This window comes from Tiliqua scincoides, chromosome 5 (genome assembly GCF_035046505.1).
Source record: "Tiliqua scincoides isolate rTilSci1 chromosome 5, rTilSci1.hap2, whole genome shotgun sequence".
Lineage (NCBI taxonomy): Eukaryota > Metazoa > Chordata > Lepidosauria > Squamata > Scincidae > Tiliqua > Tiliqua scincoides.
In genome coordinates this window covers 98,872,526-98,886,287 of record NC_089825.1, presented here as the reverse complement: position 1 = coordinate 98,886,287, position 13,762 = coordinate 98,872,526, and the positions used below count along the sequence as shown (strand labels likewise).

Sequence of the window (13,762 nt, the reverse complement as noted above, 5' to 3'; positions counted from 1 at the left end):
TCTATGCAGTTTCCTAGGAGTCAAAGAGAAGCAGCACTTCATAAAGCTGAGAAGAAATTGGGTTATTGGATTATGACCAGAAATATTCATGACTGGAAAAAAACTCAGAAATATAGAAAATTTCCAATAGTTTGGACAACAAAGATTCCCTTCCTCTACTTAGAAAGAGTGTTCTTCGTGTCAAAGAAGGACTTCTTGGAGGAAGATTCTTCTCTTAGAGGATGGAAAGCTTTGGGTGCTTTTGGTGACCCATGTGCTGCCTCAGTATCATGCCTTTATATGAAGTTTCAATTTCCTTCTTTCAACATTTTGACTTCTGTGTTGTGTCTTTATCCTGCATTATTAACATTAACCTTGGATAGCTACCAAGGAGATGCAACTGTTGCTTCTGAAATCTGGACTGAGATAAAAACGTGATATTCTGTGCATACATTCTTGCTGTATGGAAACAGAGAGAGAAAAAAACATGCAAAACAGCTATCATCTTGGAATCGGATTTAATTTCTTCTTTTCTCTGTTAGCAGCTGCTTGGAGTTGAGATCTGGTTTTAGCACAATAACATAACATTTAGGGAGAAAAATGCAAGTCAGGAGGCCAGTGTTGGAGGCCAAGATGGAAAAGACCTCCACGGCCACCACCTCTTTCCCCTTGGTGCTCAGGTAAGCAGGAATGAAGGAGATCCACACACTGCAGAAGACCAGCATGCTGAAGGTGATGAATTTGGCTTCATTGAAAGTATCTGGCAGTTTCCGGGCAAGGAAAGCGACTGTGAAGCTGGTTAGGGCCAGAAAACCAACGTAGCCCAGGACAGAATAGAGCATGATGATTGACCCTTCATTACACTCCACTATGATGTGCTCAGTCTGGGAGTGCATGTCAACATCTGGAAAAGGAGGAGAGGTGGACAGCCATACAGTGCAAATCCCCACCTGAATGAGGGAACAGGAAAGAACAATGGAGTGGGCCACTTTTTTCCCCAGCCATTTCCTCGTCCTGTTCCCTGGCTGGGTGGCCATGAAGGCCAGGACCACAGTGATGGTTTTTGCCAAAACAGAAGAAATTGCCACAGAGAAAATTATGCCAAAAGCTGATTGTCGGAGAAGGCAGGACACCTTTCCAGGTTTGCCGATGAAGAGCAGGGAGGATAGATAGCAAAGCAGGATGGAGCTGAGAAGAATGCAGGTGAGGTTTTGATTGTTGGCTTTGACAATGGGAGTGTCCCAGTTCCTTAAAAAGATCAGTATCACCAAAACTGTCATTGTCATAAAGGAAAAAGTGATGGAAACAAAACCGATTCCTAAGGGCTCATTGTAGTTTAAGAAGGCCATGTGTTTGGGGATACATTGGTCTTGGTTCTTGTTTGGGTACTGATCTTCTGGGCATTTGACGCAATGAGCTGCATCTGAAAGGACAAAGAGAGTGTCAGTAACTCTATTAAGTCATAAGAATGATGGGAGGTTGGAAGCAAATGATGGACAAGAATTCCTCATTTTCCTTTTGAGCACTTCATTGCTTAGGGACGGGGGATGAACAAATGCAGCAAGGAATAAGCCTCCTTATTAATGTGATGGAATGCCTCTGAAGTCTTTCAAAGTGCTTCACTTGTTGCAGTTGTAGTAAGTGTTCCCTTTAAGAATCAGTGCATCATAAATCAAGTGTTTGGAGAAGAGCAGGCGAATACAAAGTCATATGTTATGGTTTTTGTGTGCAATAATATTTGCAAATATTTCTGGAAAATCTGTGCACTGCCACTTACCTGTCTGGTTAGACATCATATCATCAGGACACGGAGTACAATCATAGCAACAGATTGCTTCCCCCTCTCGAACCGTCTTGCTGTGTCCAACACGGCAGCTCTCAACACAGGTTGAACGAGGCAGATTCTAAGAACAAAGAATGGGGAGAAACGAGGAAGCGAACATTGGATGCCCACCTTCATGACCATCCTTGCCTTTCAGTGCACTTCACCAAATCGAGAGCAGCTCACCTGACCAGCAACAGATTACTCCCCTGCTGCGAGTGACCTGTTCAAGACTCCTGTTCTATTTGATTTCAGGGAGAGTTCTATTCTCCCATTTCGGTAGAGAGATTTTTTTTTTCCTACTGAGGCTCAAAAGAGCTCAGGGCAGAGCCAAATGAAACAGGAAATACGTCAGTATTTGGTTTTATTCCCAAAGGGCCCTTTGCTAGCAGAAGACTTAGCATGCTTTTATTTCATCAGGGAACTGGCCCATCGCACTGGCATTCCTGGCCCCTGTGCTGCCCCAGGCCAGGACCACAGAATGCTGCCAGCCCCAGTGGTTGCCACCTCTTACCATCACATCCAGGAGGCACGTGGCCTCCTCCGGCCTTCTGGAGGCCTTCAAGTGTTTTTAAACATCACTTCCAGTTTTTGTCAAAAAACCAGAAGTGACAGTTTGAAGGGTTTTGAAGAAGGCCTTGTGCCTCCAGCCCGGTTCCTGGAAGGACTTCAGAGGGCAGCTGAAAATGGCGATTAGGAGATGTGGATGGTGGTGAGGGTGCGAATGGCAGCTAAGTTTGGTTCAGGGTTGATTAGGTCGGTCAGGTGTGTCCCCATTCACTTCACTTCATTTTAAGCATATTAAACCTGATGCTACCATGGTATGCATGTTGGGAAATGTGGCAGCTCTGACATGTGCAACCTCCACAGCCCCCAGAATGCCTCCAGAGGGTATCCAAAAACAGTGGTGAGGGGGCATGGTTGGCAGCAGGGGTGTGGATGGTGGCATGGGGGCTGGCTGGCTCCCAGGGGTGGCGCCCATGGCATTTTACCTCCTCTCAAGGTATGCCAGTGCCCAATAGCAATTAGATTCTGATGAGGTGATGTCTAAGTATAAAAAATAGGGACAAAAGTAGAAGCTCTTTTAATGTCCCCCACTATGACCATCCTTCTTTTTCCAGTAGGCTTCAAGTTGTTGTTGTTGTTGTAACCTTTGTTGGCATATACATATACATCAAAACAATATACAAATAAAATTCAAAATTTATATAAGATCAGAAGATGGCTACACAATCCATAAATGCATGTTACACACAGGAAATATCCAATAGTCAATAGTGCCCCCATTAGCTGACCTCATACAGGGCTAGGCTGCCAGTCTCATTTCCCTCGTACTTGTGACTGTGGCGACAAAACAAGATATGTCAATAAGAGTTTCTCCCTTCTCTACTGACAAAAGTGCAAATATGTTTAAAATAGTTTTATTCTGTGTTTTATTTATTTTAGCACCGAGACCCACTTTTTAGAGTGACAATCTATTGGGACCCACAAGAAGTGATGTCATTAACCTGGAAGTGATCTTATGGCTTCTAGTGACACCATCAAGCAGGAACATTTTTAACTCCCCCATGCAACAAAATTAGAGTAAATAAGTACATTAAAAGATTACAGATTGGCTTAAAATAAAGAACCACCATCCCAAGCAGTTGCCAATCAGTTTTTAAAAAATGCCCCAAACACCACACAAACTGCAATCCTATTCAACAACAACAACAACAGTATTTATATACCGCTTTTCAACAAAAAGTTCATAAAGCGGTTTACAGAGAAAATCAAATATCTAATGGCTCCCTGTCCCAAAAGGGCTCACAATCTAAGAAGATGCAACACCAGCAGACAGCCACTAGAAAAGACACTGCTGGGGTGAGGTGGGCCAGTTACTCTCTCCCTGCTAAATAAAAGAGGAGCACCCACTTGAAAAAGTGCCTCTTAACCAGTTAGCAGGAGTTAACTATTCACACTTACCTGGGTGTTATCCCCATTGACTATCATTGTTAAAAGCATGTACATAATAGCTTGTTAAAAGTGCAGATCGGTAACATTTACACAAATGCAGTCACATGCATCTAAAATATTAAAAATAAAATACACCTTGAAATGAATGGAGGCCCACCTGAAATTGGCTTGTGACCCACCTAGAGGGTCCTGACCCACAGTTTGAGGATTCAATTCAGCACAGTGAGACTTACTTCTGAGTAGGCAGGCATAGGATTGCTCTGTAAGGGTACGAACTCACATTGAAGCATTACACTTTCTGGCAGCAGAAAAGCCAAGCCACTGTTTCGTGCTGTCAGGCCAATGCCACAAATGGTGAACAGTGCAGACTGCACAGCTGTGGCTTCAGGAGTCTCTACCAACCCAAGCAAGTTGTCGTCAGGGGTGGGCCAGGGGCAGAGAGGAAGAGTAATGGGGCACTTCAGGGGAGGAACTAGGGTGTGTCAGGGAAGGAAAGGGTTGATCTGCTGGCAGTCATGCATTTCGGATTCGATCCCCTATTTTTCAAGCTGCTCCACCCTCTGGATCTCCTTGGGCTCATACCAATTAACTGGCTGGCATAGGTAGAAGGAGACCCATAAACTGTCAGGGGCCTATGCAGAGGTAAGGGGAAAGTATGTTCCCTTACATCTCAAAGGCCTCTCAGTCATACCTTCACCATAGCATGCAGTGCATGTCTCCAGGAACGTTCAGATACTCAGGAATGCTTGGGTGGTGTGGGTAAAATCATGTACCCAGGCAAATGAGGAGGTCACCTTGCTAAAGTATTTTAGCCCAACCTGCTTAAATCTGCTATTCCACACAATGGCATCATCGTGGATGGAAAACTCTAGACTTGGAGACATCTTTCCAACTTGAATCTTAAGGAAGGATTTATTGGGGAAAGTGACCCAATTAATAACAGCAAGTCCAGATGACAATTCCTCATTGGCAAACCAGACTTCATGGCCAGCACCATTGTTAAAGTGGACATTTTTCAGAAAAGAGTGCATCTAGATTGGACAAAAATGGAAAATAGAAAATAGTTGATACCGTAATATTGTACACTGTATTATCAAACACCCGGTCAAAAAAAATGTACCTGTAAACCTGAGATGTACAAGTTGCAAGTTACTAGAACATTTTATTCATTCATTAAAAACAGAATAGGCTTGCCAGATCTTCCTCATCTTTCTCTCCTCTCAGCTCACCATCATATCCAACATTTCCCTATCTTTGGGCCCAATCCTATTCAACTTTCTCGCACTGATGCAGCTAGGGCATGCACTACATCCTGCAGTGTGGGGGTAGTTACTGAGGCCGAGGGGCTACACTGCAGCTGCATTGGTGATAGAAAGCTGGATAGGTGGAGCCTTATTGAAGTATATCATTTGTTCCTCTACTCGGTGGTTTTCAGGAAGCATTGTGTTAACAATGCAAGTTGCTGGTTTTCACAATTAAATATTTATATTCCACCTTTCTTTCATTTTGCAACTTTAAGCATTGCATCTGGGATACCCAGTTTGTTTGTCTTCAAAGTCCTGCAAGATCCAGATCTGCTTAGCTTCCGCAATGCGTCCACCCCATGTGCCCAGGGACATGATGTCACCCACACCACCCATTCCATCCACAGCAATTTCATTTAGAAGAAATTTTCATTTTGCTCAGTAGCAAGTTTCTTCCTACTAAGTGTGGTTGGAATGACATCATACATAATCATTTCAATACAGTGAGGAATATACCTGCCACGGTTCAATGTTGAACAGTTTGGATGTGTCTCTGTTCATCATTGTTTTTGGTCTGGACATATATATGGCATTTAAAGCATGCGCTGCAGCATAGAGAGCATTGTAAATGCGGTAGCTCACATCACTCATCTCCATCTCAAACAGAGACTGAGACAGGCTCTCCAGTTTCTCCGCTCCTGTACAGTGTTTACAGGTTTTAATTTTCCCATCATGGCAACACCTGAATGCATATTTGTAGAAAATGCAGAGAAAACGTGTGAGTGACTTATCAGGCTTTAGAGTCTGAAGGAAGTCCTGGAATCCTGGCACGGGCCTTGTGGAGGTTGTGAAAGACAAAGTCCCATGGAATGTTTTTGCACAGAAACCGTCCATGTCATTAGTGCTGGTGATATCCCATTGAGGTGGTGTGATCCAAACCTTACCTATAACAGCTCTATATTTAAATTCAGCAATATATAAAATGACTACCAATGGTAACAGAGTCTGAGAGTCCCCGTCAACAACAACAACATTGGCTGTCATTGATAAAAGTGTGGAGTGTATACTTATTATATTTTTTAAGTATGTACTTTGAGTGGGATCCAAATTAAGATTCTTGGCAACATCAGTCCTTTCTAAGAAGGCAACACAAATGCTATTCTGGGCAAGCAAAGGTGTCAACATTTGCAGGAAGCCTTCTCCACTATCATCTTCTGAAACAATGAGGCCAATCCAGGTCCATTGAAAATGCAGTAGTAGCTGGACTATTCCGGTGTGCAGAGTACCTTCCCTTATTGCCATCCAGTATATAAAAGGAAAATTATTTCTTGTGACTGGTATCTCGTATGTTCCATAGGAAATCTAATGGGAGAAAACATGGCTCATGACAGCTCTGAAAATTAACCACCGTTTTCCAAACCAAAGTATTTATTACACTCCAGACTTTTGCTTTTTGATGATAATCTAACAGGGGGAAACATTGCTCATAGCAGGTTTGAAAATTAACCACTGTTTTCCATACCAAAGTGTTTACTACAATCCAGACTTCTGCTTATCGATGATACTCTGAGTATACTGAACAATGTATCTTTGTAGACATTCTCATCAATAAATTATAGTACGTTTGCAATCCTATACACACTTACCTGGGAGTAAGCCCCATTGAACACCATGAGATTTACTTCTGAATAGACATGCAAACCAAAGTGCTTCTCTCCAATATTATACTCCAGATTTTTGCTTATTGATGATACTTTAAGCATACTGAACTATGTGTCTTTAGACATTCCCGCCTAGAATTTATAGTAAGTCTGCAACACTATACACGCTTTCCTGGGAGTAAGCCCCATTGAACACAGTGAGACTTGTAGTCATGCATAGGGTTGTGCTCTAAATGAGTTACAACACATTTCCTTTCACCATGTCCACAAGCCATCACTTAATGTCCTGAAATGGGTAATGTATTTGATTCAGACCAAGCTATTGTTTTGACAGAGCTTCTCCATTTTTTTAAAAGAATAAAATCACCTCTATGGTTTGTATCCCCAGAATATGAGACATGAATAAGCAGTATTGAAATCAGTGCGACCAGATTGCGGTGCTTAAACTTAAGAACCGTGTATATAATGGGCTGTATTTATGACACATTTTCTTGGGATACAAAACTGGGTGCTATACACTGAAAAGCATATTTAGGGCAGGGGGTCTGGCTCAGTGGTAGAGCTGCTGCCTTGTATGCCTGAAGATCTGGGGACACAAGTTCAAAACAACCAGAAGTATCTGAGAGCTATTGACACGCTGATAATGAGTTGACCATTGCTGACAGAGAAGAGTTGCTGTCAAGTTGGATGGGAGGCAAAGCAGCCAGAGGAAAGTCAGACTGGGAGGCAATTCTATTGTAAAAATCTCTATGGGGGTTTAAAAAACCTTGCTATGCAAACCACCTTGAATTAAAGTCTGAGGAGAAATCTGATGACGAAGAAAGGCAGCATATAAATACCTGTATTATTATTATTATTATTATTATTATTATTATTATTATTATTATTATTATTATTATTTAGAGCTGAAGGTCTCTCTGCCCTCATCTGGGTTGCTGGTCAGTCATTTTATGTCCTCCTATACAACTGAGATCTCAAGGACCTCCTCAAATGGTTACTTCTTTTGATTAAACAATTTACTTCTTGCATTGCATTGCCCCTTTGCAATTCTTTCAAGCAAAAAAAAGGCATTCACTGATAAAGTCCCAAATAATATAAGAAGAGCAGTTTTATGCCACCCATTCATGCATCTGAATGTACATACCTGTGGAAACTTGTAGTGGCTAAGAATGTTGGCCATCTGGATGACATACTCTACCGTGAATCCCCCAATGACAGACAAGACATCACCTTTCTTATCACACTTGTAATTGGGTACATTCCTTTGCTGTTTGAAGAGAAGATGCAAGATGGACTTATATGTGGCCATTCCTTCAAAAAAGTTGTCGTAGATTTTAAAACCCAGGGTCATGTTGGGCAAGAGGTTGGGATTCCTGTTGATCTCATGAATGGCAAAAATGAAGACCAGGGCATGTTGATAATGTTTGTACTCTATTCTGCAATTAGATTGAAATTGAGGCAGAGATAACATCTATCACATTGTCACATGCACCACAAATACATATACAGCAGTACCACCCACAGTGGCATTTCCATGAGTACTGTTTTGCTACAGCATTGTTCATCCTGGGCATGACTAACAGCTATTGTGAATGCAAGCGGCCAATCAGTGTCAGGGTCTTGCCCCATCAAGAACAAAATTGGTGTGTTTTTTTTAGTGCTGATTCACATGGCACTCACATGGCACTCAATCACATGAGGGACAATGACCTCTGCACTATTGTACACCGAAAAGCTCATTAGTAGTACAATGAGAAAAGGAAGCAGAATTAAAGAGGGTTAAGGAAGAAGGGAGCTGGAATGAAGTTGTTCATCTAACCAGGACAAAAATGATTAGGTAGGGGAACACTACATCCTTTGCCATGAAGCAAGTCTTAGCTGCCCCTATCACAGATCCGCAATGGATCTACTCAGACCTGCACCAATGATTTTGCTGGTGCAAGTCCTAGTGGATATGTGTGAGTAGTTGGTGGCCTGGAATATCAATGACACACCCCTATCCCCACCCTGTTCTTCCCAACAAGCTGCACCTGTTGAAATTCCACCCCAGTGCTGTCATTTGTTCCTTAGTCTTCATGTTTCAAATAGAGTGATGGCTGCCAAAGACAAAAAAACTTACGTGAAATTGACTTTCTTCATTGCTGGTAGTCTCTGAAAATTGATTGCAGTGTGTACAGGACATATAAGAGAGAGGACCCCACCAATGGCAGCATCTCCTAGCCTAGTATCCCCATAGCTTCCTTCAATTTCACATTTACTGGGCACATCCTCCCAACAGACAAGAGAAGGGAGAAGCAGCAGCATCAAGAGCAAAAGCAGCCACAGGGCTGCAAAAGCAGGTCTAACCCAATTGCATCTGAACTTCTGCATCCTGAACTACAGTTCCAGCTACAATGAAATCTCTATGGCAGGTGCCTCGATACAGCCTCACTCTGGAGCCACATGGAAGCAGCATGTGTGGTCACAGAGGTTCCTTCTGAAATGTTTGGCCGGTGTGGTGTGCTAAAGAAGAGATGCCTGATCAATCTCTGTTCCACCATTGAGCACTGACACAGTTCAGAATAAATCCAGAAGGAAATTACAGTACTGAATAATTACAGAGTACCTAAACACCTCCCTGATCTCCTTGTGAAATGAATAACATACATGTTTATGAAGATCAAACAGTATGTAATTTTGGGAAGGGCAGTCTGAACTGGGATCATGGTGAGATGTGAGATGTGTGTTGCCTTTGCTGCGATTCCAGTTCAGATTTCACCCCTCATTACAGATCAGCTACGCTATGGTAAATATAACTGATAAGGGAATGCTGCGCAGGTGGGCCCAATCATATTATACTACAAATAAAACATGGCCTGTTGGTATTTTAATAGCAGTGGGGACAACATTTAATAAACAGAACAATGGTGGATGAAGGGGGGCTTTAGGACTTTAGGACTTATAGTTACCCTTCCAGTCACGCCCCTGTGTGAAAATTTAAACAGAAAGCAAGCTCCCAATATCTGTCAATGCAAACATTGTTCTGCTTAATATAGTGCAGTAGTTCCCACACTGTGAGTCTGAAACCCACCAGTGGGGCATGACCCAATTTTTGATTGGTTGCAAAACTGACAGGGCAGATTGTGCATCAAGGGTTAAATAAGCTGCTAATTGGGGGGTGGGGGCATTGCTGCCCAACCACCATTATCACCACACAGCTTAGTGTTTATGAATCAGACAGCAGCCTCTAGGGCCTGTTAAAAGTTTGCAAACCACTGGAATATTATGTAGTGGTGAGATCAGCCGTAGAACCACAACAAAGTCCTAAAGAACTGTGGCCACATCCTCAACGATCTGCTCCATTTGCCAGGCCCTCCAACTTCTCTTTCATATATAACAGTGGTTCCCAACATTTGAGAGACTGCAGTCCACTGAGGCAAGAGTTGGAATTGTCAGGGTCCACATGCAACCCCTCCACCCCAGTACACTAAAGATACATTTAAATTTGTAATACTGGCAGCCCTTATTATCCACAGGGGTTCTGTTCTTGGAACCCCCATGGGTAATGAAATGGCAGTTCCCCCCCCCAAACTCCCAGAGGCTCTTCTGAAGCCTGCGGAGGACGTGTACATCTGCCCTCAGCCTCTGCAGGCTTCCATATGAAACCTGAACTCGTTTAAAGGTGACTTCTGGTTTTCACCAAAAACCAGAAATCACTTTAAATGATTCTGGGCTTCATTCTGAAGCTAGCAGAGGCCATGGGCAGTTGCATATCTCCTCTATGGGCTTCGGAAGAGCCTCCAGAGGCAAGAGGAACACAGCTTCCTTCACTTCTGGGGGCTCCAGGTTCACCAGCACCAGAGGTTCAGAATTAGAAAAGATTTGTAATTAGAAATGCCCTTGGTGCCAATTTGGTGCCAGCGGACGATTATCCCCCTGCCTGCCTCGTGCTTCCAGGCTGATGATTCCACAGGCTCGGAATTAGAAAACATTCTAATTAGAAAGGATTTATTAGAGATTTATTATTTATAAATAATAAATAAGTGGCTAAGCGAGACACTGGAAGTGATCCAAATAATTTTTTTTTTTTCTTGTGATGTTATGGACCACTTCTCAGGGCCTCATGGACCACCTGTGGTCCCCAGACCATAGGTTGGGAACCAGTGACTTATATAAAATTAAAAAAGAAGGCAAAACAGCCATCCCATGCTATGAATTAAGGCTGCAATCCTAACTACACTTACCTGAAAGTCAACCCCATTGAACAAAATAGGACTTACTTCTGAGTAGACCTGATTAGGATTCTGAGCTTAGTGTCTTAAATTATATTGATGGAAAGATTTTCAAATTCTTTTCACTGATGCAATGCCAAATAGTCACAGACTTCATGAAAAGGGTTTCAAGGCTTTATTTACAGCTATTTACACACAAGCCAATTGATTTCAGTTTGGATACAGATGTTTACCCTTCACTTCCCATCTTGTCTCTCAAAGAACCACACCCAGAAAATCATATTAAAAACATGAAACAAACAAGTTACCCATGTGACACTGTATGTCACTTCCACCTCCTTATTGGGCATATTATGACTATTTGGTGCATGGTTCCAGCTCTAACTAGGAGGTCATTTTGCCCTGCATCTCAAATGTTCCTGGCCCACAAACCTGGCCACACAAGTACCTAGAACTCTCTCCCCTGGGAAAGTCATGATCCACATGTTCTCTTTATTCAGGTCACTCTGACATAATGGCTATCCTGTTTTTAAAGGAAACACCAGTCATTCTCTTGGCTCCAATTTCAGTTATTTTTCTCAAACAAGAGAAGACAAATTAACCATCTCAAATCTCTATCGATATACACTAGCACTGTCTCGAGTACAGGTCACTGTCTTGGAATTAAGTCCCCACACATGCAGACATGAGTCTGTCTGGGTGTGCTGGCTTACTTTTTCGGAGGTGTGAAAGACATTATGGGGCCATCCTTCAGACAGGGCAAGCAGCAGGGAAATTCCAGCCAGGAGACAGGGAAGGGTTAATGTTTGGGTTTTGCACTGAGAAGGGGGGGTGGTGGGAGCAGGCTCTCTTGTCCATCTCTGAAGGAACTGATAATCATTGAATGGTTTTTTCCCTAACAAGTGTGGGAAGAAGGTGTTGGCCATGGGTAGTGATGGTTCATAGTCATCCAGAAAAAATGGCATGGTTTCAGCAGGCTCATTGAATGACTGGCCACAGTGGAAGTACTTCTGAGTCAAGCTGCAAAGGAGTGGGTCATATTGGTAAACCTGCCAGCTGCTGCATGTGACCCTCCTGCCTCTTACGGCTTCTGTCCCCACTCTCACGCAGTTTGTTCCACCCCTCCCCCCTTGTTTACAGATGGGATGCGGATGACAGGGGACTATCAAACGAGAACTCCAACATACACACACACACACGCACACACACACACACACACACACACACACACCCTGGCAGCAGCTCTGTTTTTGTCCACGGAGCCACAGCTGACTTTTTTGCCAAAAAACATGGGACTGGAGTCTTTTAAAGTCCCCAAAATGCTCTCGGCAACTCAGAAAGTCTGCTAGTTAGCAGTGGTGTAGCTAGCGAGCAGCGGGGGGTGGTCTAACCCAAGTACTAGTCTTGGGGGGGTGACACCACAAATGACCCAGCATCGCTAACATCACGGAGGTTAGGAATAATCCCATCATGCTACATACTGTTGGATGTCGAATTTCTAGCTGAATGCAATGGAAAAAACAGGGTAAGATATCTCCTTCCCATCAAAAGTTATGGCCAAAAAACAGGAAACCCAAAAATGCATGTAGCCCTATAGAAAGTGAAATTGAACCATATTGCATGTTTACTCATGAGTAGGCAAATTTGCCTTAGTCCTTTCAAAAGGGCAGACTGAGAGGAATCCAAAGACACCAGAATGGTTCCTATCCAATGAAAGCAGCCCCCCAAAAACACCTAAGAAGGAAGTCCCTCCCTCCCAGCAGACAAATGTATTGAGCCCTATGGAAAGCAAAAGTAAGCCACACACGGTCATGTTTACTCACAGGTAAGCAATCGTGCCTTGGCTGCTGGTCAAGTCAGGCAAAAGGGAATGCAAGGCTAGCTACATGGTCCCAATTCAATGAAAGTGGAGCTCAACAAATGCTCCAGAAGGCACCCCCCCCCCCAGAATAGAACAGAGGCATCATTTGGTAAGGTCAATTTTTCTTTGTTTTTAGACTTGTAAAGCCGGGTGGGTCCTGATAGTGATATGCTTGAAATATAAAAACTTACACTGAACTGGGCACTGCGGAGGGCTGGAAATCTCACTATTTGGGAGGGGGTGTTATAGCAGACAGGCTACAGAGAATATTCACTTGATGATACAGGGCTGGCTTCCCCTTATTTTAATTATTTGTTTTTCCTTAATTTAATTTTTTAATTATTTATTTTATTTTGATTGATGATGTCCCTTCCAGTCATGACATCACTTCTGGTGGGTCCCGGACAGATTGTCATTCTAAAAAGTGGGTTCCAGTGTTAAAAGTTTGAGAACCACTGCCTTTTTTTCCCTTTTTCTTTTTTTTGTACAAATGGTTTTAAATTATTTTCTTGGTTTTTTAGTTTTTTTAGTTTTTTTATTGATGTTTAGTTTTTTAAAGTATATATTACATAATCATAAATCAACAATCTTTCCCCCCCTTTTTTCCTTCCCCCCATGAACAGCGACCATTAACATTAAGTATTTATATCTGCAGCCATAAGCACACCTTTTGGATATTATCCATTATAACAGTATTGGCCCCCCCCTTCCCTTACCCATCTTATATATCTGAACCATTTCTTTTTTATCTCGGTTTTCTTGTCTTCCCATGTGTTATCCTGTTTCAGTATTGATACTATGTCTGATTGTATCCATTCATATAAATACCAATTCCATTTTTCCACAGTCCATTTTGATGCATCTTTCCACCCATATGCTACGTATAACTGCATGGGTAGCTAGAATCATAGCTTTGAATAAATCCTGATAATGTTTTATTACTTTATTATTTCCCAAAACTCCCATAAATAACATTTTCCCAGAGAGCTCCAGCTTAGGGTTACATAATTCCTCCACCTTTTCAAATA

General features: G+C 42.6%; 1 protein-coding gene across 1 annotated transcript; it reads right to left on the bottom strand.

Annotated features, from left to right (window-relative positions):
• Positions 1 to 497: 497 nt before the first annotated feature.
• On the bottom strand, positions 498 to 8,801 carry LOC136652544 (vomeronasal type-2 receptor 26-like). Its single transcript, XM_066629483.1, has 6 exons — positions 8,782 to 8,801; positions 7,856 to 8,098; positions 5,518 to 5,743; positions 4,576 to 4,788; positions 1,757 to 1,883; positions 498 to 1,402 (listed from the first exon to the last, which is right to left on the bottom strand). Exons 1-6 carry the CDS (start codon positions 8,799 to 8,801, stop codon positions 498 to 500), a joined length of 1,734 nt encoding a protein of 577 aa, XP_066485580.1.
• Positions 8,802 to 13,762: the final 4,961 nt, after the last annotated feature.